The sequence below is a fragment of the Heterodontus francisci genome, chromosome 14, assembly GCF_036365525.1.
Source record: "Heterodontus francisci isolate sHetFra1 chromosome 14, sHetFra1.hap1, whole genome shotgun sequence".
NCBI classification, from domain to species: domain Eukaryota; kingdom Metazoa; phylum Chordata; class Chondrichthyes; order Heterodontiformes; family Heterodontidae; genus Heterodontus; species Heterodontus francisci.
The window spans coordinates 43186795-43213574 of NC_090384.1; the positions used below are offsets into that span (position 1 = coordinate 43186795).

Sequence of the window (26780 nt, forward strand, 5' to 3'; positions counted from 1 at the left end):
TGTTGGTTCTCTCACCACCTGCTGCAGTCCCAGTCTAGCAGCTATATCCATTAGGAATAAAAGCAAGAAATGCTGGAAAGACTCAGCAGGTCTGGCAGCATCTGTGGAGCGAGAAGCAGAGTTAACTCTGCTTTTCTCTCTACAGAGGCTGCCAGGCCTGCTGAATATTTCCAGCATTTCTTGTTTTTATTTCAGATTTCCAGCCTCCGCAGTATTTTGCTTTTATGTCCTTTAGGACTCGGCCTGCTCGGTCAGTAGTGGTGCTACTGAGCCACTCTTGGTGATGGACATTGAAGTCCCCCACCCAGAGTACATTCTGTGCCCTTGCTACCCTCAGTGCTTTCTCCAGGTGCTGTTCAACATATAGGAGTTCTGATGCATCAGCTGAGGTAGGCTGGGGGCGGCCGGGGGGGGGGGGGTGGCGGCGTTAGGTGGTGATCAGCAGGAGGTTTCCTTGCCCATATTTGACCTGATGCCATGAGACATCATGGGGTCTGGAGTCGATGTTGAGGACTCCCAGGAAACCTCCCTTCCGACTGTATACCACTGTGCTGCCACTTCTGGTGGGTCTGTCCTGCCGGTGTGACAGGACACACCCAGGGATGGTGATGGTGGTGTTTGGGACATTGTCTGTAAGGTATGATTCACTGAGTATGACTATCTCAGACTGTTGTTTGACTAGTCTGTGGGACAGCTCTCCCAACTTTGGCACAAGCCCCCAGATGTTAGTAAGGAAGTCATTTCGGGTCGACAGGGCTGGGTTTGTCATTGTCGATTCTGGTGCCTAGGTTGATGCTGAGTGCTCCATCTGGTTTCATTCATTATTGACTTCGTAGCGGTTTGATACAACTGAGTGGCTTGCAAGGCCATTTCAGAGGGCATTTAAGAGTCAGCCATATAGCTGTGGGTCTGGAGTCACATGTAGGCCAGACCAGGTAAGGACAGCAGATTTCCTTCCTTAAAGGACATTAGTGAACCAGATGGGTTTTTACAACAATCGACAATGATTTAATGGCCATCATTAGACTAGCTTTTTAATTCCAGATTTTTATTAATTAAATTCAAATTCCACCTTCTGCCATGCCCGATTCAAACCCATGTCCCCAGAGTAATACCTGGGTCTCTGGGTTATTAGTTGAGTGGCAATTCCACTATGCCACTGCCTCCTCCGATATGCCACAGCCTCCCCTGGATGCAATACTCTAGTTGTGGCCTAACCAGAGCTTTGTGAAGGTGCAGCATAACTTGCCTGCTTTTGTACTCAATATCTCAATTCATGAAGCCCAAGATCCCATATGCTTTGCTAGCTACTCTCTCAATATGTCCTGCCACCTTCAAGGATATGTAACTCTGAACTGAAACACTTTTCATCACCTTGGACATCTCTAAAGCTTTTAACCACCTCTGTGCATCATATGGCTTTTCACTGAGTTATGTTCATGGCTATTTAACTTCAAGTCTGTCTATCTGTGCTATAGTTGGTAACCCATCCTTTTTCCATCAACTTGTAGATTGCCAGGGCTTCTTTTCTTTACCTCTTCCAACTTTCTTTTCCATATTGATGATTTCTATCAGTAATCATACAATCTTGTCCGCTAATTTTTTTTTGTTGATTCTGCTCTGCAATCCTCAATTTCATTTAGATCGTGTGCCCTCAGTGTGAACAATTTTAATTCCTCTCATACTGTAATCGTGCAATTATTTGAAGACGTAGTTTATTCATGTCTTTCACATGGCTAGTTAGCAGTTGCAATGTTTCATCCTTGATAGTCCCAACCTTAACCTTCTTCACTGATAGACAATCTTTGCCTCACTACCTCCACTGATCTCACACGGTATGCCTACATCTCTTTCACTGTTAAATGTGTCTCTAAAAATCTGTCTCTTTCATGAACATGAATCAAGTGCAAATCATTTTTCTTAAAGTAGGCCATAAGGTTTATATGAGGAACCGTGATGGAAGCAATCTGTGGTTGCTTGCCCTCAAGGGAACCACACCACCCAGTTCTACATCCTGTCCAGCTGATGCACCTTTGAAAGAAAATATTGCTCCTCCAAACATAGCAGCCCAAATCTTTTGGAACAGGGCATCTCGCAGCATGCGTGTTAAACTTTTTCCTGCAACCTTCAACTTGAAATTGTTCATGCATGTAAATTGCTGGAAGTGCAAGCTGATAACAAAGTGGCAAGGGCAACTTGGATCTTGGTGAACTACAGGACAAGCTGTCTGTTTCCTTAGCCAGTGAGATTAAAAGATTGTGAAAGAAACAAACAGAGGAATGACGGAGAAGGAGGGTCAAATCAGGTACAGAAAGAAAAAAAAGAGACAGAAAGGAAAGCTAAAAAAACAATTAAAAGTTTGAATTTGTTTAAATCCCTGAGAAGAATTTACTACATGCAGGAATGAGACTCACAGTTTAAATTGTTTCCTTTCCGCGCTGGGATGGTTGATTGGTCTTGTATTAACATTATCATGCCATTAAGAGGGTATTATCTACAGGCCTGAACTTTGCGGGAAGTTTATTTCGAGTTCAATGTGCAAATAGCGGGGAGGTTGAGAGCGCCATGCTGTTTATGCAAAGCAAATGGCAGAGCAACGAAATCAACCAGCAAGGTATTGTGATTCCCAACTCATGGCGTATCTCTTCTTTGCCAGAAACTGCTGGCTGATTTGCACTTTACTAATGTTGCACGCTGTGAACTCGCCATTATTTTTCTAGAAGGATTTGGGCCCTTGTCCAATGCTTGATATATTGTAGGTTACCTGATCTGTAATGGTTTGGAAGCATCTGTTCGCAGGAAACCTTCATGCTGTGAAAACATTCACTTCCAAGATAGAAGCTGACCCTGTTCAAAATGTCATTGTGACAAAAAATAGATTTTTATCTGATTTGATTTTATTTGTAGTATGTAAGTGGTTAAAACTCAAGGTCACACAAAGTAAACTTGAAAGAAAAGCCATCAACTCAAACCAGACAGGTTGGCTCAAGTAGGATTTCACAAGGTAGGCATTGTTAAGGCAACCAAAGTAGGCTGCCTAAGATGTGAATTGTTAGCATGACGAGAGTCACTGCTTTCAATGACAGAGTCTTGCCATTACCAAAGATTGGCTATACATTTGATATTGATAAGAAAGTCTTCTATAGATAGCCAGATTGAAATTAAAATAAGTAAACTCTATTAGAAAGGGAGTGATGTTTTTATTATTTTATGTATGGTGGATAAATGATTCACTGTTTTATACTGTATTCTGCCCATTTGCTTGTTTTATTTATATGAAATAATGTGTTGTCTCAGAGCCTTTAGCTTGGTCTGGTAACAGTGTATATTTATTTGGCTTCCTGAAACGAGGAGAATCATGTGGGGTCAGTTGTTATATTCCAATAGCAACTGTGCACAATTAAGGGTTTTCTGTTGCAATTCTTGGGTTTTCCTATTGTTTCCCTAAATATTGGGCAGAAAAGGAGAAACTCCAGAAAATCGGGGATGTGGGGGGGAAGTGAGACAAGAGGCCTCAGATTTTAGTACAAACCTACTGAGTTGGACTTCTTCCTCACCTTACTGCATGACTGTTGTTGAGCATGGCTTGCTACAGGGCCCCTTTTTTCCCTTTAATGTTCATTGGTTACCAGCAGAAGCTAATTCCTCAGGGAAAGGTGGGGCTTGCGACTGATGTGATAGATGCACTCCACAGTTGAAGGTCGCAAAAAACTCTAGAAAGTCTTTTCATCAGTATTATCTTTGTTTTTTTTAAAGTAATTTTTTAAGAAATGTTTTAATCAAGTTTTTATTAAATTTTCTTAAAATATTTTAAAAGTGTGTAAAACGTAGATGTAATAATTTTAAATTATTTTGAGCCATTTAGTGGGGATTTCCCTCACAAAGCAGCAACTTGACTTGTGCCAGCTGCATAGCTGCACAGCTTGCATATCACAGCTCATAAGGGAGACATTCAATTGATCAAGATCCAAGCCCACTGCTGAATGGGTCCTGTCACTGAAGCTCACTTTTGCAACAAACTCAGCTCATACATGTAGCACTGCTCCAGAGCCTCCATTTGGTGATCAATCTGCTCTTTACTTTGCACTAAGTCAATCTGTATATATTCTATTCATGACAATGAAAATCTCTTTGGAAAAAAATCTGATATCCTTCCCACTATTTTAGGTCACCGTGCCTCACTTTGGTGCCATCCTGAGTGCCCTTTCAATCTTAGCCTCCTACGTCTCTTACAATGGCAGGAGGTTCAGTGGTTGTGATTGGCAGCAGGATCTTTGAGAATTTGAAGTGGTAATTGCTTGTCTTTGGTTTTGGACCAGTTTCCTTTTAAGAAATAGTGAAAGAATTCTGTGTGCTAGAATATGTAATTTAACTCAGGTTTCAGAAAGCATTCCTTAATAAGGGGGAAAACAGCTGCTGGCAATGAAATACCCACCATGAAAGTCCTCCACTGCTTCCACTTGCCGAGCTGTGAGAAAAGAAACATTTGCAGAAAAAGGAAGAGGGTGTGAAAGGTATTATGGTATCTTTTCATGTAGGTGAGAAGTTGCAGAGGGTGCTGGATGCAATGAGGATGAAGTAGCTGTAACTGGGAGACAAGCCTATTATAGGGCATTGTTACAAGGTATGACTAGCCCTGTTACCTGGGCTGCCTGAAGAGGTCAGTGAACCTTGTACAGATCTGAGTTTCCATGCATGGATTTCTGTAAGTTGTACCCATTGCCAAGGCCATCTCCTACCACAGCTAACCAGATCAGGAAAACTGAGTAAAATTGCTCATTTACCTACATGCTTTTGTGCACATCGCCGCCATTATCATTCCTCCCCCCTCTCCCACCCTCAGCACCCCTCTCCCGCATTGCCTTATCAAACCTACCCCATCAGATCACTCATCTCATCTATTTACCTTGCATCGCATCTGTATTTTCTTTCTATGTACTTCTTCACATCCCATCCATCCAGCCACCACTGTCACTCATTCTGATTTGATATCTTTTTGATGGTCACCCTCACAAATGCAGTGCATTCATCCAGTGAACTCATGCCATTGCAGTCACTCATAGGTCTGTTCATTCCCTCATTGCAGAAGAGAGTGCAGAACACTAGGGAGAAGGAGAGAACCAGAGGTGGTCCTTCTTAGATTTCTGAGCTAACAACCATAGAGGAGAAAGTGCTGAAGATCAGTGACGTTTTGGAGACCGCGACCATCAAAGATAGTAAGATTAGGATCTCCCAGTTACCCGGTGACAGAATTAAATATCAGTACCCATTTGTGTTACGACACTCAGTCATGTTGACCTGATTTCAATGTTGAGTTTTGATCATCTTCACAATGATAAGCCAGTGCGAACTTATATCTTTTTTCCCCGCCGGAATCTTCATATGCACAACAGTCAGTGAACCTTGCAGCACCGAATCCTCAGAGGAATTGATTCCTTCTGCGGGTGCACGATCACAGGACTCAAGCTTACAATGCATCTGCGCAGATACATGCACCCTGGTGATTCATAGTTTACAAGTGAGGAAGAGCAGATGGTAATAGCAGGGACTGCTGTAGAAAGTCTACATTGGCGGGCACAGTCCTCTCCAAGCTCTGCTCAGCTGGACTGATGTTTTACCCTGGGGATCATTGATAAATGGCAGCAGATAATGTGAGACATACTGACAGACCTTCCACACGCACTTTCCACAATTGAACAGAAAATGGAGGAAGCTACCTCAAGCCGATGGGTGAACTGATGTTGCAGGTTATTGTGAGGATGTCTTCTTCCATGGATAGAGTAGCCACCTCCATGGAGCATAATCATGCAATCAAATGAGTCCATGTATGCCTTGAGCACAGCTGTGCGCAGTCTGGATGCCAGCATATTTGGTGCTGTAAATAGGATGATAGACACTTTAGCCTTGGCCTTACAGCACATAACTGATCTGCACCAAAGTGCTCTTGAGCAGAGTGGTAGGAGTGAAGTGCAGCTGGTCCATGAGGGATAATGGCAAAAGGGGACATAGAAGTGGGAGTTCCACTCAGAATGCTCTCACTTTCACCTGTTGGCCCCTCCACCTGAAACTCAGTACTTGACATTCTGCCTCCTTTCCCAATGGTCAAGTCTGCCTCTTCATAATTGGAGATGGAGCATTCACTGGCTTGAAAATCCAGAGGTTTTTGCCAAGGGCATCTCAACAGTCAGAAGAGCAGTCTGAGCAGACTGCCTACACCTCTGCTGGAGCAATAGGGGTTGCTGCAGGTAGGAGCAGTAAGAAAAGGAAGGGTAAAGCTTTGTAGTTGTATAAGCGTATGCACATGAGTGTATGAGAAAATGTTACATTGTGTGATAGAATCACATAAAATATATTACTTTACATCTCTGTTGCCATTCTTGGTTGCTGGGTGGCAACTTGCTTTTCAGTTGCTTGTTGATGAATGGTAAGTGTAGGAGTGCACTATAGATCTCCAAATAGTGAGAGGGAGATAGAAGAACAAATATGTAGGCAAATTTCTGAGTGCAAAAACAATAGCGCAATAATAGTTGGGGATTTCAACTACCCTAGTATCAACTGGGATACAAACAATGTGAAAGGCACAGAGGGCACAAAATTCTTGAACTGCATTCAAGAGAACTTTTTTAGCCAGCACTTAACGCGCCCAACGAGAGGGGGCGCAATTCTAGATTTAAGGTCCGATTTTAACCCATTCAGAGCCCATCTACTTCCACTGAGTTAAAATCAGGCCCTTAGTCTGCGGAAATGAAGCTGGGCAAGTGGACGAAGTAGCAGTGGGTGACCATTTTGTAGATAGTGACCATAATACTGTTAGTTTTAGCATAATCGTGGAAAAAGACAAAGATAGAACAGGAGCAAAAGTTCTAAATTGGGGGAAGGCACATTTTACAAAACTGAGAGGTGATCTGGTGAAAGTGGACTGGATACAGCTAGTTGAAGGAAAATCAATGGCAAACCAGTGGGAGGCATTCAAAAGCAAGATTCTATGGGCACAGGGTAGACATGACCCCACTAAGAAAAAGGGTGGTACAGCCAAATCTAGAGCCCCCTGGTTATCTAGAAGCATGCAGGGTAAGATAAAGCAGAAAAAGAAAGCTTATGACAATCGCAAAAAAACTTCATACTTTAGAAATCCTAGAGGAGTATAGAAAGTGCAGGGATGAAGTAAAAATGGAAATTAGGAAAGCAAAGAGAGGACATGAAAAATTATTGGCAGGTAAAATCAAGGAAAACCCAAAGATGTTTTATCAGTACATTAAGAGCAAGAGGATAACTAAGGAAAGGATAGGGCCTATCAAGGGTGTACTCTTAATGATTTTTTTGTCTCTGTTTTCACAAAGGGGAGGGATGATGCAGACATTGTAGTAAAAGAGGAGTGTGAAATATTAGATATGATAAGCATAATGAGAGAGGAAGTACCAAAGGGTCTGACATTCCTTGAAAGTGGATGAATCACCAGGGCTGGATGGATTGTATCCCAAGCTGTTAAAGGAAGCAAGGGAGGAAATTGCAGATGCTCTGAGGATCATCTTCAAATCCTCACTAGATACAGGTGAAGTACCAGAGGATTGGAGGTCTGCGAACGTTGTACTATTGTTTAAAAAGGGTGCGAGGGACAGGCCAAACAGTTATAGGCTGGTCAGTCTGACCTCGGTGGTGGGCAAGTTATTAGAATCTATTCTGAGAGATAGGATAAACTGCCACAGAAAGGCACGGCTTAATCAGGGATAGTCAGCATGGATTTGTTAAGGAAAGGTCATGTCTTTCTAACTTAATTGAATTTTTTGAGGAAGGATTGATGAGGGTAGTGCAGTGCATATGGTCTACATGGATTTTAGTAAGGTATTTGAAAAGGTCCCACATGGCAACTCAGAAAAGTAAAAGTCCATGGTATACAGCGGAATGTGGAGAGTTGGATCCAAAATTGGCTCAGTGAAAGGTAATAAAGGGTAATGACCGACAGATGTTTTTGCGAATAGAAGGTGGTTTCCAGCGGCATTCCATGGGGCTCAGTGTTGGGTCCCTTGCTGTTTGTGGTATATATTAATGATTTGGACTGAGGTGTGGGAGGTATGTATGGGAAATTTGCAGATGACACAAAAATTGTCAGCATAGTTGATGGTGTAGAGGATAGCTGTAGACTCCAGAATGATAGCAATGGTTTGGTTGAGTGAACGGAAAAGTGGCAAATGGAATTCAATCCAGAGAAGTGTGAGGTAATGCATTTGGGAAGGGCAAACAAAGCAAGGGAATACACAATAAGTGGGAGGATATTGAGAGGGGTAGAAGAAGTGAGAGACCTTAGAGTGCATGTCCACAGGTCCCTGAAGGTGGCAGGACAGGTAGATAAAGTGTTGAAGAAGGCATATGGAATGCTTTCCTTTATTGGCCAAGATATAGAATGCAAAGCAGGGATGTTATACTGGAACTGTATAAAACGCTGGTTAGACCACAGCTGGAGTATTGCGTACAGTTCTGGTCACCACATTACAGGAAGGACATAATTGCTCTGGGAGAGTACAGAGGAGATTTGCACGAATGTTGCCTGGGCTTGAAAGTTGCTGCTATGTGGAAAGATTGGATAGGTTGGGGCTGTTTTCTTTAGAACAGAGAAGGCAGAGGTGGTATACAAAATTATGAGGGGTCTAGATAGTGTAGACAGGAAAGACCTGTTTCCCCTAGTGGAGAGGTCAAATACCAGGGGGCACAGATTTAAGGTGATTGGTAGAAGGATTAGAGGGGGCATGAGGAAAAACGTTTTCACCCAGAGGGTCGTGGGTGTCTGGAATTCACTGTCCAGGTCGGTGGTGGAGGCAGAAACCCTCAACTCATTTAAAAGATACCTTGGACCTGCACCTGAAGTGCTGTAACCTGCAAGGCTACGGACCAGGTGCTGGAAGGTGGGATTAAATTGGGCAGCTAGTTGTTTCAGCCGGTGCAGTCGCAGTGGGCTGAATGGTTTCCTTCTGTGCCGTAACTTTCCAAGGTTCTATGGTAATAGCCATATGCTGCTGTGCACTACACAACCTGGCAATGCAACACAGACATATTTTGCAAGAGGAAGAGGAATGGGGGAGCAACACTCACACTCAGAGGAGGATGATTTGGATCATCCTGCAGAAGAGCCCATTCATGTAAATGAACCTTTAATGGATAACTTTACGTTTGGCCGTTTCAGCCAAGAGTGAAGCACCTGTATGATGACAGATCCAATGCAGGAAGTACATTGCCATCCTGGAATGTTGACCTACTGCTGTCAGCCTAACCATTGCTCTAATCTAAAAGCAGGCATCCTTTGCCATCTATAATTGCATGCGGAGTGGAGCTTTGCTGAATGCACTGGCTGTTGAATAATGAAGCCGCGAAACACTGTGGCACATTTGAACATATGTCTACCATCCAGCCATGACCACTGAATCAGAACCAGCTACACCATAATACCATTTTGAGTGCACCTGCACCTTCTAACATCTCCGAGTTGTGACCGAACTCAGACAAACTCTTGTGCAAGGCATAGAAGGCTTCAATATCGGGAGTGGTGGGGGGGGGAGGGGAGCAGGGGGGGGGGGAAGAGGAGACGCCACTTACCCTGGGTCTGGGTGTGTCCTGCCAGGAAGGCCATGGGCAGCTAGCAGGTGCTTCTCCACCTGGGTGCCCGATGGCACCTGTCTGTCTGACGGGAAGGGGCAACTGGAGGGAAGTCCAGGTGTCTCATCTTCCTCTTGTTTAGCCACTGCTGCACAAAAGCCATGGCTACAGCAATGGAATTTTTTTTATCCATTAATGGGATGTGGGCATCGCTGGCTAGGACAGCATTTTATTGCCCTCGAGAAGGTGGTGGTGAGCCACCTTCTTGAACTGCTGCTGTCCATCTGGCTGTTAGGAAGGGAGTTCCAGGATTTTGACCCAGCGACAGTGAAGGAATGGCGATACAGTTCCAAGTCAGGATGGTGTGTGGCTTGGAGGGGAGTTTGCAGGTGGTGGTGTTGCTATGCAACTGTTGCTGTTGTCCTTCTAGGTGGTAGAGGTTGTGGGTTTGGATGTTGCTGTCTAAGGAGCTTTGGTGCGTTGCTGTAGTGCATCTTGTAGGTGGTACACACTGCTGCCACTGTGCGTCGGTGGTGGAGGGAATGAATGTTTGTGGATCGGGTGACAGTCAAGCGGGATGCTTTGTCTTGGATGGCGTTGAGTTTCTTGAGTGTTGTTGGAGCTGCACCTATCCAGGCAAGTGGAGAGTATTCCATCACACTTCTGACTTGTGCCTTGTAGATGGTGGACAGTCTTTGGAGAGTCAGGAGGTGAGTTACTTGCCGCAGGATTCCTAGCCTCTGACCTGCTATTTTAGCCATGATATTTATATGGCTTGTCCAGTTCAGTTTCTGGTCATGGAGAACTGTGATGGGCGTCCTCTGGAGGTATTGGGCCTTGAGGGATCCATCCTACAGGGGGTCTCCTGCACTGGTGCAGGAGCATCCCCTTTGGGCTCGCCTGCAGGAGTTGCTAATGTTGAGGGTTGCACCAAGACATAGTGGCCAGACCAAAAAGATTAAAGAATTATGAACATGCAGATGACACAAGTGATCAAAGTAAAATTGTGACACATAAATATTTAACAATACTTTTATTTGCTTTATTATTTGATAAATTTTCATAGTTCATTGAGACTTTCCTAGTAAAGAAGCAAAATGTAATGGCACGCCTCATGGCTGGCACGCAGGATGTTGATAGTGGGGGATTCAGCGATGGTAATGCAATTGAATGTCAAGTGGAGATGGTTATATTCTCTCTTGTTTGAGGTGGTCATTGCCTGGCACTTGTGTGGCGCGAATGTTGCTTGCCACTTATCAGCCCAAGCCTGGATATTGTCCAGGTCTTGCTGCATTTCTGCACCGACTACTTCAGTATCTGAGAAGTTGCGAATGGTGCTGAATATTGTGCAATAGTCAGCGAACATCCCCACTTCTGACCTTAAGGTTGAAGGAAGGTCATTGATGAAGCAACGGAAGATGGTTGGGCTTAGGACACTATCCTGAGGAACTCCTGCAGTGATGTCCTGGGGCTGAGATGATTGACCTCCAACAATCACAACCATCTTCCTTTGCGCTAGGTATGACTCCAACTGGTGGAGAAGTTTTTCCTCTGATTCCCATTGACTCCAGCTTTGCTAGGGCTACTGGATGCCATACTCAAATGCTGCCTTGCTGTCAAGAGTAGTCAATCTCACCTCACCTCTTGAGTTCAGCTCTTTTGACAATGTTTGGAGCAAGACGGTAATGAGGTCAGGAGCTGATTGGCCCTGGCTGAAGCCAAACTGAGTGTCACTAAGCAGGTTATTGCTCAGCAAGTGCCGCTTAATGGCACTGACTGCGACACCTTTGATCACTTTACTGATGATCAACAGTAGACTGGTGGGGTGGTAATTGGCCGGGTTGGACTTGAACTGCTTTTTGTGTACAGGACATACTTGGGCAATTTTCCACATTGGTGGGTAGCTGCCAGTGTTGTAGCTGTACTGGAACAGCTTGGCTGGAGGCGTGGCAAGTTCTGGAGCACAGGTCTTCAGTACTATTGCCGGAATGTTGTCAGGTTCCATAGCCTTTGCAATATCCAGTGCCTTCAGTCGTTTCTTGTTATCACGTGGAGTGAATTCAATTGGCTGAAGACTGGCATCTGCGATGCTGGGGTCTTTAGGAGGAGGCCGAGATGGATCAGCTTCTCGGCACTTCTGGCTGAAGATTGTTGCAAATGCTTCAGCCTTACCTTTTGCACTGATGTGCTGGGCTACCTAATCATTGAGGATGGAGATATTTGTGGCGCCACCTCCTCCTGTTCGTGGTTTAATTGTCCACTGCCATTCACAGCTGGATGTGGCAGGACTGCAGAACTTAGATCTGATCAGTTAGTTGTGCGATTGCTTAACTCTGTCTATCATATGCTGCTTATGTTGTTTGGCATGCAAGTAGTTCTGTGTTGTAGCTCTCACCAGGTTGACACCTCATTTTGAGCTATTCCTGGTGCTGCTCCTGGCATGCCCCTCTGCGCTGCTCATTGAACCAGGGTTGATCCCACAGCTTGATGGTAATTGTAGAGTGGGGATACGCCGGCAATGAGGTTACAGATTGTGATTGAGTACAATTCTGCTGCTGCTGACGGCCCACTGTGCCTCGTGAATGCCCAGTTTTGAGTTGCTAGATCTGTTCGAAGTCTATTCCATTTAGCATGGTGGTAGGTAAATTGGCCATTATAAATTGCCCCTAGTATAGGTAGGTGGTAGGGGAATATAGGGACAGGTGAGGATGAGGTAGGAATATGGGATTAGTGTAGGATTAGTATAAATGGGTGGTTAATGGTCGGCACAGACTCAGTGGGCTGAAAGGCCTGCTTCAATGCTGTATCTCTAAATCTAAATCAAAAAAAAAAATCAAACATTATGGAGGGTATCCTCAATGTGAAGACGGGACTTTGTCTCCACAAGGACTGTCCAGTGGACACTTACTCCTACCAATACTGTCATGAACAGATGCATCTGCGATAGGCAAATTGGTGAGGGCAAGGTCAAGTATGTTTTCCCTTTTGTTGGGAACTCTCGCCACCTGCCACAGACCCTGTCTAGCAGCTCTGTGCTTTAGAACTCAGCCAGCTCGATCAGTACTGGTGCAACCGAGCCACTCTTGGTGATGGACATTGAAGTCCCCCACCCAGGGTACATTCTGCGTCCTTGCCAGGTCATAGCACGTATGGATCGAGTGCTCAACCTGGCTGTCCGTGGCAGTCACCACCATTTCCATGAAGGAAGCTCACTTGCCTGGGACATGCCAGACGTCATGGCTTGCATGGACTCCTCCAATGCATCCCATGCATGACCTGAGGCATCGCCGACATGTTTTCTCCATGCGCTCACTGCAATTCTAGCACACTCTTGTGGCCTCTAACAGAGGATCATCATCAGCATTGGACTCAGCAGGGGACTGGTCTCCAGCAGTCTTCCAAGCGTCAGGGGTCCGGCTAACACATGCTCCCTCAGCTGCTGGAACTTATGTTTGTTGTGCCCACCATATTGTGACCCTGATTCTACGCACAAACCCCCCAGACCATGTGGATGTAACAGCTCTGGCATTGGCTTCATCTTCCCCAGAGACAGACTCAACATTTTGCCGGCATCCCATCATGCAATTGTGGGCACCTGCAGTGGAGAACAAACAGAAGCACATTCAGCATCATCACAGCATGAGCTCGTCATGTTTTCACACGATCCTCCTGTGTGCCCAAATGGCATCAACAACAAGGTTGACACTTCATCCTTGCGTCTTGATGATCCAGCCTCTCTGACCTTCCTGCCTCCTCCCGGCAATCTACACCACCTCCTCCTCTGCTGGGGTCAGGAGTCTGAGGTTCGTTCCCTAACCCTCTGTATTGGTTTGCTCCCAATCATTGTGGGTCTGCTTGTCCTGCATGTGAAAGTGCTGAGTTAATGACGTGTCAAATGATGCCTGACCCGCACCACCCCCCCCTTTGTCTCCATGTATCGACATCACGCATTCTGGCCTGAGAGTCACACACTGCATTCAAGCACTATCAGAGGGTAGGCTTGCACATTCCAGGGATGAGAAATTTCCACCAAATGGTGGATTTCCAACATTGGGGTTTCGGAAATCTGCCATTGACTTCTCCCTCTCCAACCTTAAAAGACCAGCTTTAAAGTGACAGTTCTGATTATTTTTTTTATAGCTGGCCAACCACGAATCTGCCCAAGTTGGATGGGGTACAGTGTATGTGTTGGGGCTGGGGTTGGGGAGTTGGAGAGGGTACTGTGTGTGAATGAGTGGGGAGTTGGATGGGTTACAGTGTGTATATGTATAGGGAGTTGAATGGGCTAATCGATGTGTGTGTGTAGAATTGAATGGGGTATAGTGTGTGTGTGGGGGTGGGGGGGGGATTTGGCTGGGGTACAGTGCCTGTAGGGGGAGTTGGATGGGGATACAGAGAGAACTTTAGAGCTTTAATCTGGAGCTCCGACAATTCCATTCGGACAAACAGTTGCCCCCATACTAAAAGGAAGGAAGGTTAGACTTACGGTGGAATGAAGCACACAAGGGGAGCAAGTATAACACTCTCTGCAGACTTGTACTTGCTTTGATGAACGGCTTCCATACTCCTATAGTTGAAGGTTTTTTCATCACAATGGCTAAGATTGAATCAGGGTCTACCCGGATGAATGTTAGCACATACAGTGCCATATGAAATATGCACTGAGAGCAGAGGTTAAGTCAAGTTTGGAGTACTTCACAAGAATACACAAGACTAGTGATCCAGTCAGTGGCAAGCTTGTGAAGTGTATGCAAGAGGCCCACAAGACGTATACTGAGGAGAAACATCAGGGGAGAAAAAGAGAGGAACAGACGAAAAGGCTAGAAGTGACTCATCAGAAACTGGGGAAAAAATGCACTGCCAAAGCAGTTATGATGGTTGCTGCTAACCAGTCAATTAGCAGTGTTTGTAAAACTTCAGCGCAGATTTGTGTACAAAGCAGTGAATACCTCAGATTGTTGATGTGAAGAAAACCTATGTAAAGCCCAAAAGAACTGGCTGAGCAAAAGAGATGAAGCAGAGGAAGCTTTCAATAATGGTTAACACCAAGAAGGTATATTCACTAGTCAAGGTCATAGCTGGAAAGAAATATGTAAACCCAGGAATAGGTATTGTCAAGAAAACCTGATAAGCCAATTGAGGAATTTTTAATTCATGGAAACTTACATTAAACTTTTAATGGGAAAACCCCTGCAGTTAATTAAAAAAAAAACTGGCAGCCAAGATGACCACTACAATTTGCATCTGAAACACCTTTTCATAATCAAAAGATCCACCCGGAGCCAGAGATTTGAGCAGCATGGACCCAGGACAATGACTTGCTCTAAGTGATTGAATTATCTAAAATTGCTTCAGTAGTATCGCCGTCAAGGCAATCCTAACACCTTGACTTTGAAAGAGCAAATGCCCTCCAAGTGTAAATTGGCATCCTGGGGCCTGTGGAGCCAATTCCTAACCTTGAATTTCATCAGAAGGTTCCAGAAAACCTGAAGCAACCATCTGATCATCTGTCATCTTGGGGGAAGCTTTTTTTTTCCCTTGGACAAAGAGACCGAAGAGACAAAGTAACTGAAACTGAGCAGCAGCCGAAGGCTGTGTGCTCCCCTCTCTCTCTCTCCCTCTCTCCAGAAACATCAAGTTTGAAAACCGTCTGCGACTGCGGACCCTCCAAGCCTACAGAGTGCTACAGCAAGAGACCAGGGGAAGAGAGCCACCTCAAGTCTGCCTTCAAGAAAACCCTGAACAAAGCAGGCCAGCCACAAAGTGCACTTTGACCAGCCAGGGACTTCAAGAATACAACTTCATCTGGAAGACCACTGAATCATCTAACCTCACCGATGGTGTATTTAACTTTTATTTATTCTGGACTTTAATCCAACCAAGAAACTTACTTTCCACTTTGTAATCTATTTGTGGGTGTGAGTGATTCTTGTGTGAATGTGTGCGTGAATGTGTAGCGTATTTGTTTATTATTTTTAAATCAGGGTTAGCTTGTTAAGTATAATAAACTTACCTCTTTCTTGTTTAAATTCAAGAAAACCTGTCTGATTAGTTCTTTCACTTTCACAGTAAAGGGAAGGTGATAAGTACACCTTTTTTTTTACAAAAAGAATAAACACTGTGTGCTCAAATAAGAGGAAGGGCAAGAGGGGCAACTGTGACCCCCTCCACACCTGGCCGTAACTGTATCAAGGACCAAAACGAGGACTTATATGATAAGGTCAAGATCAGGCTGAGATGGGAAAATTACTGGAGGAAGCTATTTGAAAAAGAACCAGAAAAGATAACAAAGATTTCAAGTTAAAAGAAGGAGAACTAGAACCTGAGGTACTGAAATATGAGATGAGAAAAGCAATAAAGAACATCGAGTGGAAAGGCAGAAGGACAAGATCAGATATCAGCGGAAGCACTGAAAATGGGAGGTGAAACAGTAGTAGATGCAATGAAAGAAATTATTGATGACATACGGACAGCGGGTGAGTGGGCTTGCAAGTGGACTGTATCTGAGATGGTCACAATGCCCAAGATAGCAGGCACACAGGACTGTCCAAAACATCGTACGCTATGTCTCATCAGTCATGCATCTAAAGAATTTGATGTCATCAGGCAGATTCACCCTCCTGTGTGAACAGAGAAATGGCAGAGAAGCAGTTTGGCTTCATTCCAGGAGAGGGTACAACTGATGCTATGCTCAGAAATCTCATGGAGAAATGTGAAAATAAGCAGGAAGCCCAGCTTTTTTCTTATTTGTTTGGGGAATGTGGGCATCACTGGCTAGGCCAGCATTTATTGCCATGCCCAGTTGCCCTTGAGAAGCTGGTGGTGAGCTGCCTTCTTGAACCGCTGCAGTCCTTGGGATGTAGGTACACCAACAGAGCTGTTAGGAAGGGAGTTCCAGGATTTTAACCAAGAAACAGTGAAGCAATGGCACTATAGTTCCAAGTCAGGATGGTGTGTGGCTTGGAGGGGAACCCTAAAACCAGTCTAGCAGCTATGTCCTTTCGGACTAGGCCAGCTCGGTCAGTAGTGGTGCTACCATCACTCTTGGTGATGGACATTGAAGTCCCCCACCCAGAGTACATATTGTGCCCTTGCTACCCTCTTCTTCTTTGAATTGGTGTTCAACATGGAGAAGCACTGCTTCATCAGCTGAGGGGGGTGGGGGGGGGCGCGGTAGGTGGTAATCAGCAGGAAGTTTCCTTGCCCATGTTTGACCTGATGCCATAAGACTTCATGGGGTCCAGAGGCAATGTTGAGGAATCCCAGGGCAACTCCCAACAGTATACTACTGTGCCACCACTCTGGTGGGTCTGTCCTGCCAGTGGGACAGGACATACCCAGGGATGGTGATTGTGGTGTCTGGGATGTTGTCTGTAAGGTATGATTCCTTGAGTATGACTATGTCAGGCTGTTGCTTGACTTCTCTGTGGGATAGCTCTCCCAATTTTGTCATAAGTCCCCAGATGTTAGGAAGGAGGACTTTGCAGGGTTGACAGGGCTGTGTTTGCCGTTTCCGGTGCCGAGGTCAATGCCGGGTGGTCCATCCGGTTTCATTCCTCTTCTTAGACTTTGTAGCTGCTTGCAAGGCCAGTGCAGAGGTCACTGAAGAATGAGCCACATTGCTGTGGGTCTGGAGTCACATGTAGGCCAGACCAGTAAGGATGGCAGATTTCCTTCCCTAAAGGGCATTAGTGAACTAGATGGGTTTTTATAACAATTGACAATGGTTTTATGGTCAGCACTAGACTAGCTTTTAATTCCAGATTAATTGAATTCGGTTTCCACTATCTGCCATGGTGGGATTCGAACCATGGCATTAGGCTGGGCCTCTGGGTTACTAGTCTAGTGACATTACCACTACACCACCACCTTCCCCCAATGTTCATGTTCATAGACTATGCCAAAGCTTTCGACACTGTCCACCAAGATGCTACATGGAAGATGCTTATAGACTTTGGTGTACCCAAGCATCTTGTGTAGCTAAGAGCTATACAGAAATGCTTCACGAGTTGTCAGAGTTGGTGATGAGATTACAAGTCAATTTCTGTTTGAGAAGGGAGTCAGGCAGGGGTGTCATCCGTTACCCATGCTGTTTAATGCTGCGGGAGAGAAGACGATGAGGATGGTGCAGGAAGAGAGTTACCAGAGAGATGTGGCTACATCTTGGAGGTCGCAGCATGTGGAATTTCAGGTATGCAGATGACATCATACTCATAGCCAGAACAAAGGAAGAGCTAGAGACTATGTCAGGCCTAGTCAAAGACACAGTGAGTCTTTTGGACTGCACATAAATGAGGCAACGACCAACGTTATGGCTCTAAATGGCAGTGGCAATATCAAGATTATGAGCACCAAGATAGAGGCAGTGGACAAATTCATGTACCTTGGCTCGATAATAAACTGCAACGTTATTTCCAAAAATGAAATTCAGGTTAGATTATCTACAGCAGAGGTATGACCAGTGACTTAAATAGTGTCTGGAAGTCCAAAAGCATCAGCATGAAGTTGAAAAAATGTCTAGTAGAGTCACTAGTATGGAGTGTTGCACCCTATGGATAAGAAATTTGGACTCTGAAGAAAGAGGATGAGAGGAGGATAACAGCTTATGAAATGTGGGTACGGCGGAGGATACATCAAATCAGTTAGATGGACAGAAAGACAAATGAATCAGTTAGAGAAGAGTAGCAGTTTAGGAATCAAAAAGTTTGCTAAGTATAGTTAGAGAAAAATAGCCAAGTACGGGCATCGGAAACAAAGACGTTTGTCTTGGCAACAATTGAAGAAGAAATTGAGGGAAAAAACAGAAGAGAAAGAGGAAAAGTCAGATGGGTGGGTAATATTGAGATGTGGACTGAAGGAGGCTTGGAGAAAGCCAGAGAAGAAGCAAGATGATGTCAACGGCCCCACCTAAGGCTATGGTGACATGAACGAATGAGCACAGATTTACAAATAAGTTTTTAAGGTTATGTTCTTGTGTTAAAATTTGCTTCATCCTTCATAATTACATGATGTATTGACTATTAAATGCTGAAATGTTTGAATGCTGAGGTCACTTGGGTGATTTTATACAAATGCATTGGTCCACCATCTTGAAGGGAATCAAAGGTAAACAAAGGGAAAACTAATGTTACTACACATTTGAAGTGGCGTGAAAGAATTTGCATTCATTACAGATCATTAGCAGTGCAATAATTATATGATTCCGTGTCAAATTTTCTTTAAAGACATTTTTGTCTTCGGCCACTGATTTTCAGACCTTTTGGTCTTTGGCCACTCTCACCCCTGCAGTGCTATAATTACATGATTCCTTGTCAAAATAAATTTTCAAACTTTTTTTTGTCTTCAGCCACTAATTTTCAGACCTTTTGGTCTTTCGTCACTCTTACCCCAACATTCTTTATGCACTGTTGCTATGTGGCACCAAGGCTGATCACACGATTGAATGCATGACATGGCATGGCTGCCCACTGACAGACATAAAGTTTTACGGAGCCCACTAGATTTCATTTGCAAAGCTTCGGATGCATCACTTATCCTCGCTGATCTGAGCAGATCATTAACCCGTTTCCAACACTGCACCCAGGTTCGATGTGGAACCTCACGCTTTGAGACCTCCTCCGCCACCTCCATCCAGGCAGCCTTGGTCAGGCAGGAGGGTCTTCTGAGGCCATCTGCAGGGAAGGGGACCTCCTGACTTTCCCTGACAGCCTGGAGGAATACCTGTAGGGAGGCATCACTGAACTGTGGGGCTATTCTCTGTCTGCTGGCTAACATTGTGGTGGTGGTGATGGAGAAGTGACAAATAACTAAAAGGCAGGTGGTGATGGTGTGGGAAAGGGTGAAAAACAGATGAGGGTGGGTAAGAAATTAGAATGATTAAAGAGAAAGAGCATAGAAATCTCTCCATCATGGGGAAGATCGGTCAAGCTGGTGATCCTCCATGATTGCAATGCAGAATAATTTGTAGCCGTGCCATTAATGATGCTTTGCAGAATGATGGCAGGTTCCACCAATGAAAATCCGTCCCTGCCATATGATTGCACATGTCTCCCGTGCCTGCTGCCGGACCTTATTTAAATTATAATCACATGGGAATCGGTAAAAAGGGCAGGAGTGAAAGTGCTGCCAACTTCTGGTTCTGCAGTTGGAAATGCCACGAGATGCATAAAATACTGCCCATTGTGTTTAAATCAAGATTCAAAAGCTCGGTCTCCTTTAAGTTATTATTCCTAAAGACTTCAAAGTTATGGGACTTCATACTTTTCTGTTTAGCTTACCCCATACAACCAAAAGACTATTAGAATCCATTCTGCTAGTTGTTGATTTGCTCAACTGCTTGTGCTCTACTATATGGCCCTCTAGCTGGCTTTCACTATGATAAAATGCTAATCTGTATGATGAGCACAGAAGTTTTTCAAGGGAAACATGATTTGTGGACTAAAGGCAGTTATATGCTCTGAGGGTTCATCATTGCACCATTATGGAGCTATTTCCTTTTGCATTGCTTGGTGTTACTAGGGTTTCCATTTTTTCTTAAAACTTGAGATTTTTAGTTTAGTTTAGAGATACAGCACTGAAACAGGCCCTTCGGCCCACCGAGTCTGTGCCGACCATCAACCACCCATTTATACTAATCCTACACTAATCCCATGTTCCCTACCACATCCCCACCTGTCCCCATATTTCCCTACCACCTACCTATACTAGGGGCAATTTATAATGGCCAATTTACCTACCAACCTGCAAGTCTTTTGGCTTGTGGGAGGAAACCGGAGCACCCGGAGAAAACCCACGCAGACACAGGGAGAACTTGCAAACTCCACACAGGCAGTACCCAGAATTGAACCCGGGTCGCTGGAGCTGTGAGGCTGCAGTTGAGGCTGCAGTGCGAACCACTGCGCCACTGTGCCGCCCCATATATATTTTAAAACAGTAAAGGATTTCATGGATGTTGGAATCTTGAAGAAGCTAAACTTTGGGTGTTTTTCTTAAAAGGAAGGTCAACAGAAGGTTGACCAGTAAACAAATCTTACTGGAAAGCATCTGTTTTCAAGTAAACACAGCAAGGGGTTGTGTTTTGACCTGAAGAGCTATTTTCTTATTGACAAGTCAGGATTTTATGGCTGTCATAGGACTTGCCTCTGCAAAGGTTTGTGTTTCATTTTTAACTGTTAAAAAAACCAGTGGGTATTTTTGCTTCCTGACCTGTCAGAAGAACAGAAGACCCTGCCTATCTTTTTCTTGAAAAGAAAAATACTGTATCAAGTTGTACTGTTGCCTCCTGTATTTGAAGACATTCTGCATCTTTGAAAAAACTTTGCATTGAATGTGAGATTGAAACATTTGTTGCTGCACACCTGATGTAAGACCTATGTGAAGCCTTCAGTAGCCGCATCTCTTGAAAATTTACCCAGACTGTTCATCAACATTGCCTGCAAAGAACTGTTCCAGGAAGATTCCTAGTGGCAGCCACTTATGAGCCTTTGGGACACCTGCCAAAACAAAGGACTTCCATATCTTCTCTCCAGTCTAAGTTTTTTTTTCATTCTTTCTATTTATTTGTTAACAGCTGTAAACAAAAATTTCTTTCCTCTTTTTAACCAGATGTGTATGTGAGTGTGTTTGTGAGGGCTCGGATCAAATAAAGGGCTTTAATATTTCCATTTGTGCGTATGTTTTACTTCATTATTGATTACGACTTGGGTTTATAATAAATGGATAATTTAGTTGTTTATTAGTTAACCTGGTTGATGTGTGTTATTCTGGGGACAAATAGAGTATCTGAGTGACTGTTTCAATAAGTGGGAAAATTTAACTATATATTGTGACCTGTAGAGAATTGGGACTGTATTAACAGTGCACTCCTCTCACCTCAGTCATAACATATTAACTGGGGGCTCCTTGACAGCATTAAACCCAATGCCAACAACATTCAATTGTAAATGGGGTGATAATTATGGAAAAAAGAAAATAAAAGAATCAGGTTTCTTGTGTAATAAAGTTAACACCAACGGAATGTGTAGCAGTTGCTGAAACTTTTCTGGGGAAGGTGGATGTATCCCTCAGTGACTTGTGAAACTTAACCAAGGTTAAACTAATGGCATAATAATAAAAGCAAAATACTGCGGATGCTGGAAATCTGAAACAAAAACAAGAAATGCCGGAATCACTCAGCAGGTCTGGCAGCATCTGTGGAAAGAGAAGCAGAGTTAACGTTTCGGGTCAGTGACCCTTCTTCAGAACTGACAAATATTAGAAAAGTCACAGATTATAAACAAGTAAGGTGGGGGTTGGGCAAGAGATAACAAAGAAGAAGGTGCAGATTGGACCAGGCCACATAGCTGACCAAAAGGTCACGGAGAAAAGGCAAACAATATGTTAATGGTGTGTTGAAAGACAAAGCATTAGTACAGATTAGGTGTGAATATACTGAATATTGAACAGCAGCAAGTGCAAACCTGAAGAAAAACAACCTGAAAAAAAGTGGGTAAGCAAACTGAACAAACCAAGATGAAATGAAATAAATGCAAAAAAAGATTGTAAAAAATGTAAAAAGGAATGTAAAAAAAAAGGGAAGAAAAAATAACTAAAAATGAAAGTAAAATGGGGGGCTGTCATGCTCTGAAATTATTGAACTCAATGTTCAGTCCGGCAGGCTGTAGTGTGCCTAATCGGTAGATGAGATGCTGTTCCTCGAGCTTGCGTTGATGTTCACTGGAACACTGCAGCAATCCCAGGACAGAGATGAGAGCAGGGGGGAGTGTTGAAATGGCAAGCAACCGGAAGCTCAGGGTCCTGCTTGCGGACTGAGCGGAGATGTTCCGCAAAGCGGTCACCCAGTCTGCGCTTGGTCTCCCCAATGTAGAGGAGACCACACTATGAGCAGCGAATACAGTATACTACATTGAAAGAAGTACAAGTAAATCGCTGCTTCACCTGAAAGGAGTGTTTGGGGCCTGGGATAGTGAGGAGAGAGGAGGTAAATGGGCAGGTATTACACCTCCTGCGATTGCAGGGGAAGGTGCCTTGGGACGGGGACGAGGTGGTGGGGGTAATGGAGGAGTGGACCAGGGTGTCGCGGAGGGAACGATCCCTTCGGAATGCTGACGGGAAGGGAGGGGAAGATGCGACTGGTAGTGGCATCACGCTGGAGGTGGCGAAAATGGCGGAGGATGATCCTTTGGATATGGAGGCTGGTGGGATGAAAAGTGAGGACAAGGGGAACCCTGTCACGGTTCTGGGAGGGAGGGGAAGGGGTGAGGGTAAAGGTGCGGGGAATGGGTCGGACACGGTTGAGGGCCCTGTCAACCACAGTGGGGGGAAATCCTCGGTTGAGGAAAAAGGTCATATCAGAAGCACCGTCATGGAAGGTAGCATCATCAGAGCAGATGCGTCGGAGACGGAGAAACTGGGAAAATGGAATGGAGTCCTTACAGGAGGTAGGGTGTGAAGAAGTGTAGTCGAGGTAGCTGTGGGAGTCGGTGGGCTTATAATGGATATTGGTAGACAGCCTATCCCCAGAGATGGAGACAGAGAAGTCGAGGAAGGGAAGGGAAGTGTCAGAGATGGACCATGTAAAGGTGAGAGAAGGGTGGAAATTGGAAGCAAAGTTGATAAAGTTTTCTAGTTCGGGGCGGGAGCAGGAAACGGCACCGATACAGTCATCAATGTACCGGAAAAAGAGTTGGGGGAGGGGGCCTGAGTAGGACTGGAACAAAGAATGCTCGACATATCCCACAAAAAGACAGGCATAACTAGGACCCATGTGGGTACCCATAGCGAGTTCCGCCTGGCTGAACTTGTTCTCACATTGAACAACTTCTCCTTCAACTCCATGCACTTCCTTCAAGTAAAAGGTGTCGCTATGGGTACCCGCATGGGTCCTAGTTATGCCTGTCTTTTTGTGGGATATGTCGAGCATTCTTTGTTCCAATCCTACTCAGGCCCCCTCCCCCAACTCTTTTTCCGGTACATTGATGACTGTATCGGTGCCGTTTCCTGCTCCCGCCCCGAACTAGAAAACTTTATCAACTTTGCTTCCAATTTCCACCCTTCCCTCACCTTTACATGGTCCATCTCTGACACTTCCCTTCCCTTCCTCGACTTCTCTGTCTCCATCTCTGGGGATAGGTTGTCTACCAATATCCATTATAAGCCCACCGACTCCCACAGCTACCTCGACTACACTTCTTCACACCCTACCTCCTGTAAGGACTCCATTCCATTCTCCCAGCTTCTCCGTCTCCGACGCATCTGCTCTGATGATGCTACCTTCCATGACGGTGCTTCTGATATGACCTCCTTTTTCCTCAACCGAGGATTTCCCCCCACTGTGGTTGACAGGGCCCTCAACCGTGTCCGACCCATTCCCCGCACCTCTACCCTCACCCCTTCCCCTCCGTCCCAGAACCGTGACAGGGTTCCCCTTGACCTCACTTTTCATCCCACCAGCCTCCATATCCAAAGGATCATCCTCCGCCATTTTCGTCACCTCCAGCGTGATGCCACTACCAGTCGCATCTTCCCCTCCCTTCCCCTGTCAGCATTCCGAAGGGATCGTTCCCTCCGCAACACCCTGGTCCACTCCTCCATTACCCCCACCACCTCGTCCCCGTCCCAGGGCACCTTCCCCTGCAATCGCAGGAGGTGTAATACCTGCCCATTTACCTCCTCTCTCCTCACTATCCCAGGCCCCAAACACTCCTTTCAGGTGAAGCAGCGATTTACTTGTACTTCTTTCAATGTAGTATACTGTATTCGCTGCTCACAGTGTGGTCTCCTCTACATTGGGGAGACCAAGCGCAGACTGGGTGACCGCTTTGCGGAACATCTCCGCTCAGTCCGCAAGCAGGACCCTGAGCTTCCGGTTGCTTGCCATTTCAACACTCCCCCCTGCTCTCATCTCTGTCCTGGGATTGCTGCAGTGTTCCAGTGAACATCAACGCAAGCTCGAGGAACAGCATCTCATCTACCGATTAGGCACACTACAGCCTGCCGGACTGAACATTGAGTTCAATAATTTCAGAGCATGACAGCCCCCCATTTTACTTTCATTTTTAGTTATTTTTTCTTCCCTTTTTTTTTACATTCCTTTTTACATTTTTTACAATCTTTTTTTGCATTTATTTCATTTCATCTTGGTTTGTTCAGTTTGCTTACCCACTTTTTTTCAGGTTGTTTTTCTTCAGGTTTGCACTTGCTGCTGTTCAATATTCAGTATATTCACACCTAATCTGTACTAATGCTTTGTCTTTCAACACACTATTAACATATTGTTTGCCTTTTCTCCGTGACCTTTTGGTCAGCTATGTGGCCTGGTCCAATCTGCACCTTCTCCTTTGTTATCTCTTGCCCAACCCCCACCTTAAACTAATGGCATTGGCAGCACTATTGGGGTTGGAATTAAAATCAGGAGCTAAAAAAGCAGAGATAACTTAAGTAATAGCCCAACATTTGAAATTGCAAGAAGACAGTAAATCAGAGGGTAGTGCAGTTTAATTAGCTAAAAATCGGTTAAAGATGAGACATCTTGAACTTGAACAGGAAAAAGAACTGAAAAAAAACTTGAACAGGAATAGAAAAACTTAAATTTAAGTTTGATAAAGAAATGACAATGAAAAAACTTGATTTTAAGGAAAAGGAAAGAGAGGGAAAGGAATTCAAATTTAAAAAGATAGAACTAAGACAAAAGAGTGGTCTTGCAGCCAATGTAGATTCTGGTGAAGAAGAAATTGAGTCCAGCCCAGGACCCAGCGAAGAACTGTTTAAGTTTATACAAGCTCTCCCGAAGTTTGAGGAAAGGGACGTAGAGGCATTTTTCACTTCTTTTGAAAAAGTAGCCAAAGAAATGAAATGGCCAAAGGAAAGCTGGATGTAGCGTATGCAAAGCAGGTTGATGGGCAGAGCTCGAAGTTGATGCCATGCTTTCTGAGGAGGCTTCTACAGATCATGAGATGGCAAAAAAGGCTGTTCTCGCTGCGTATGATGAGTTAGTCCCTGACGCTTATTGACAGAAATTTCGGAACCTCTGGAGATTGGCTGGTTAGACTTATATAGAATTTGAGAGGCTAAAGCAAATTAATTTTGATCATTGGATATGGGCACTAAAGATGGAAGCCACGTATGAGAACCATAGGGAACTAATTCTCCTGGAAGAATTAAAAAATTCGCTCCCTCCAGTAGTGAGAACTCATGTCGAGAACCAGAAGGTTTCAAGGGCCAGATAGGCAGCGGAAATTGCTGATTATTTTGAGCTTGTGTATGAGCCCAAACCCTTTGTCCGTCACCCTCACAAATGTGAGAAGGATAGAAAGTGGAAGAGTGAAAGGAAGGCAAGTAGCTGGGGACAAGAAGGGACAGCTACGAACATCCCAGGATCCCCTCCTCAGGCCAGAAAGGAAGGTGTTGAGGGTGGAAGTGAAATTCGCAAGCCTAAGCGTTCTCATTGGCACAAGGTGGGACATCTTCATTCAGACTGCTAGAAGTTGCGAGGTAAACCCATGGGACTTGTTGGGGTACACAAGGTCAATTCAGAGTAAGGGGCCCTGACTGAGAGTACAGCAGATCAGACTGTAGCTTTGATGGCAGCTGTAAAGCCAAATACAAAAAACAATGTGAGTGCAGGGATTGTGAATAAGATACCTGAAAGTTATCGGGAATTCTTGTCAAAAAGAAAAGTAACTCCTTATCCCTCAAGTGAGGCAGGCAAACCTATAGTTATACTTAGGGATACAGGAGTCATCCAAACTCTTCTGCTGGGGAAAAGTATAACATTTCCACCAGAGAGCGCACTGGATACTAAAGTTTTAGTGAATGGTATTGGCAGGGAATATATACCCGTACCTTTGTATCGAGTGTATCTAGAGTGTGACCTAATGTCTGGGACGGTAACTGCTTAGGAGTTGTCTATAGTGTGTGCCGGTAGATGGAATTGACCTACTCCTGGGGAATGATTTAGCCGGAGCAATGGTGTTAGCTTTTCCCATAGTCACTGAGAAACCAAGTGAAGTTAAAGAGACAGAACAGTTACAGAAGAAGATTCCAGGAATACTTCCTTCGTGTGTAGTAACCCAAGCAATGGCTAAACAAGTTCCATTGTCGGAGGTACAATTGGCACCACAGACAGATAGCCGAATATCTGAATTTTTTTTCGGAGATTTAGATAATCCAAATGAAATGTTTAATAAATCTCT

The 26780-nt window shown here is 44.6% G+C and overlaps 1 protein-coding gene across 1 annotated transcript in view; it reads left to right on the forward strand.

Annotated features, from left to right (window-relative positions):
- The window catches only part of LOC137376904 (anoctamin-9-like), a 346229-nt gene that overhangs the window by 17427 nt on the left and 302022 nt on the right, over positions 1–26780 (forward strand). The window contains exon 6 of the mRNA XM_068045861.1: positions 9191–9221. Within this exon, the coding sequence (XP_067901962.1) occupies positions 9191–9221 (31 nt within the window). The remainder of the gene's footprint in view (positions 1–9190; positions 9222–26780) is intronic.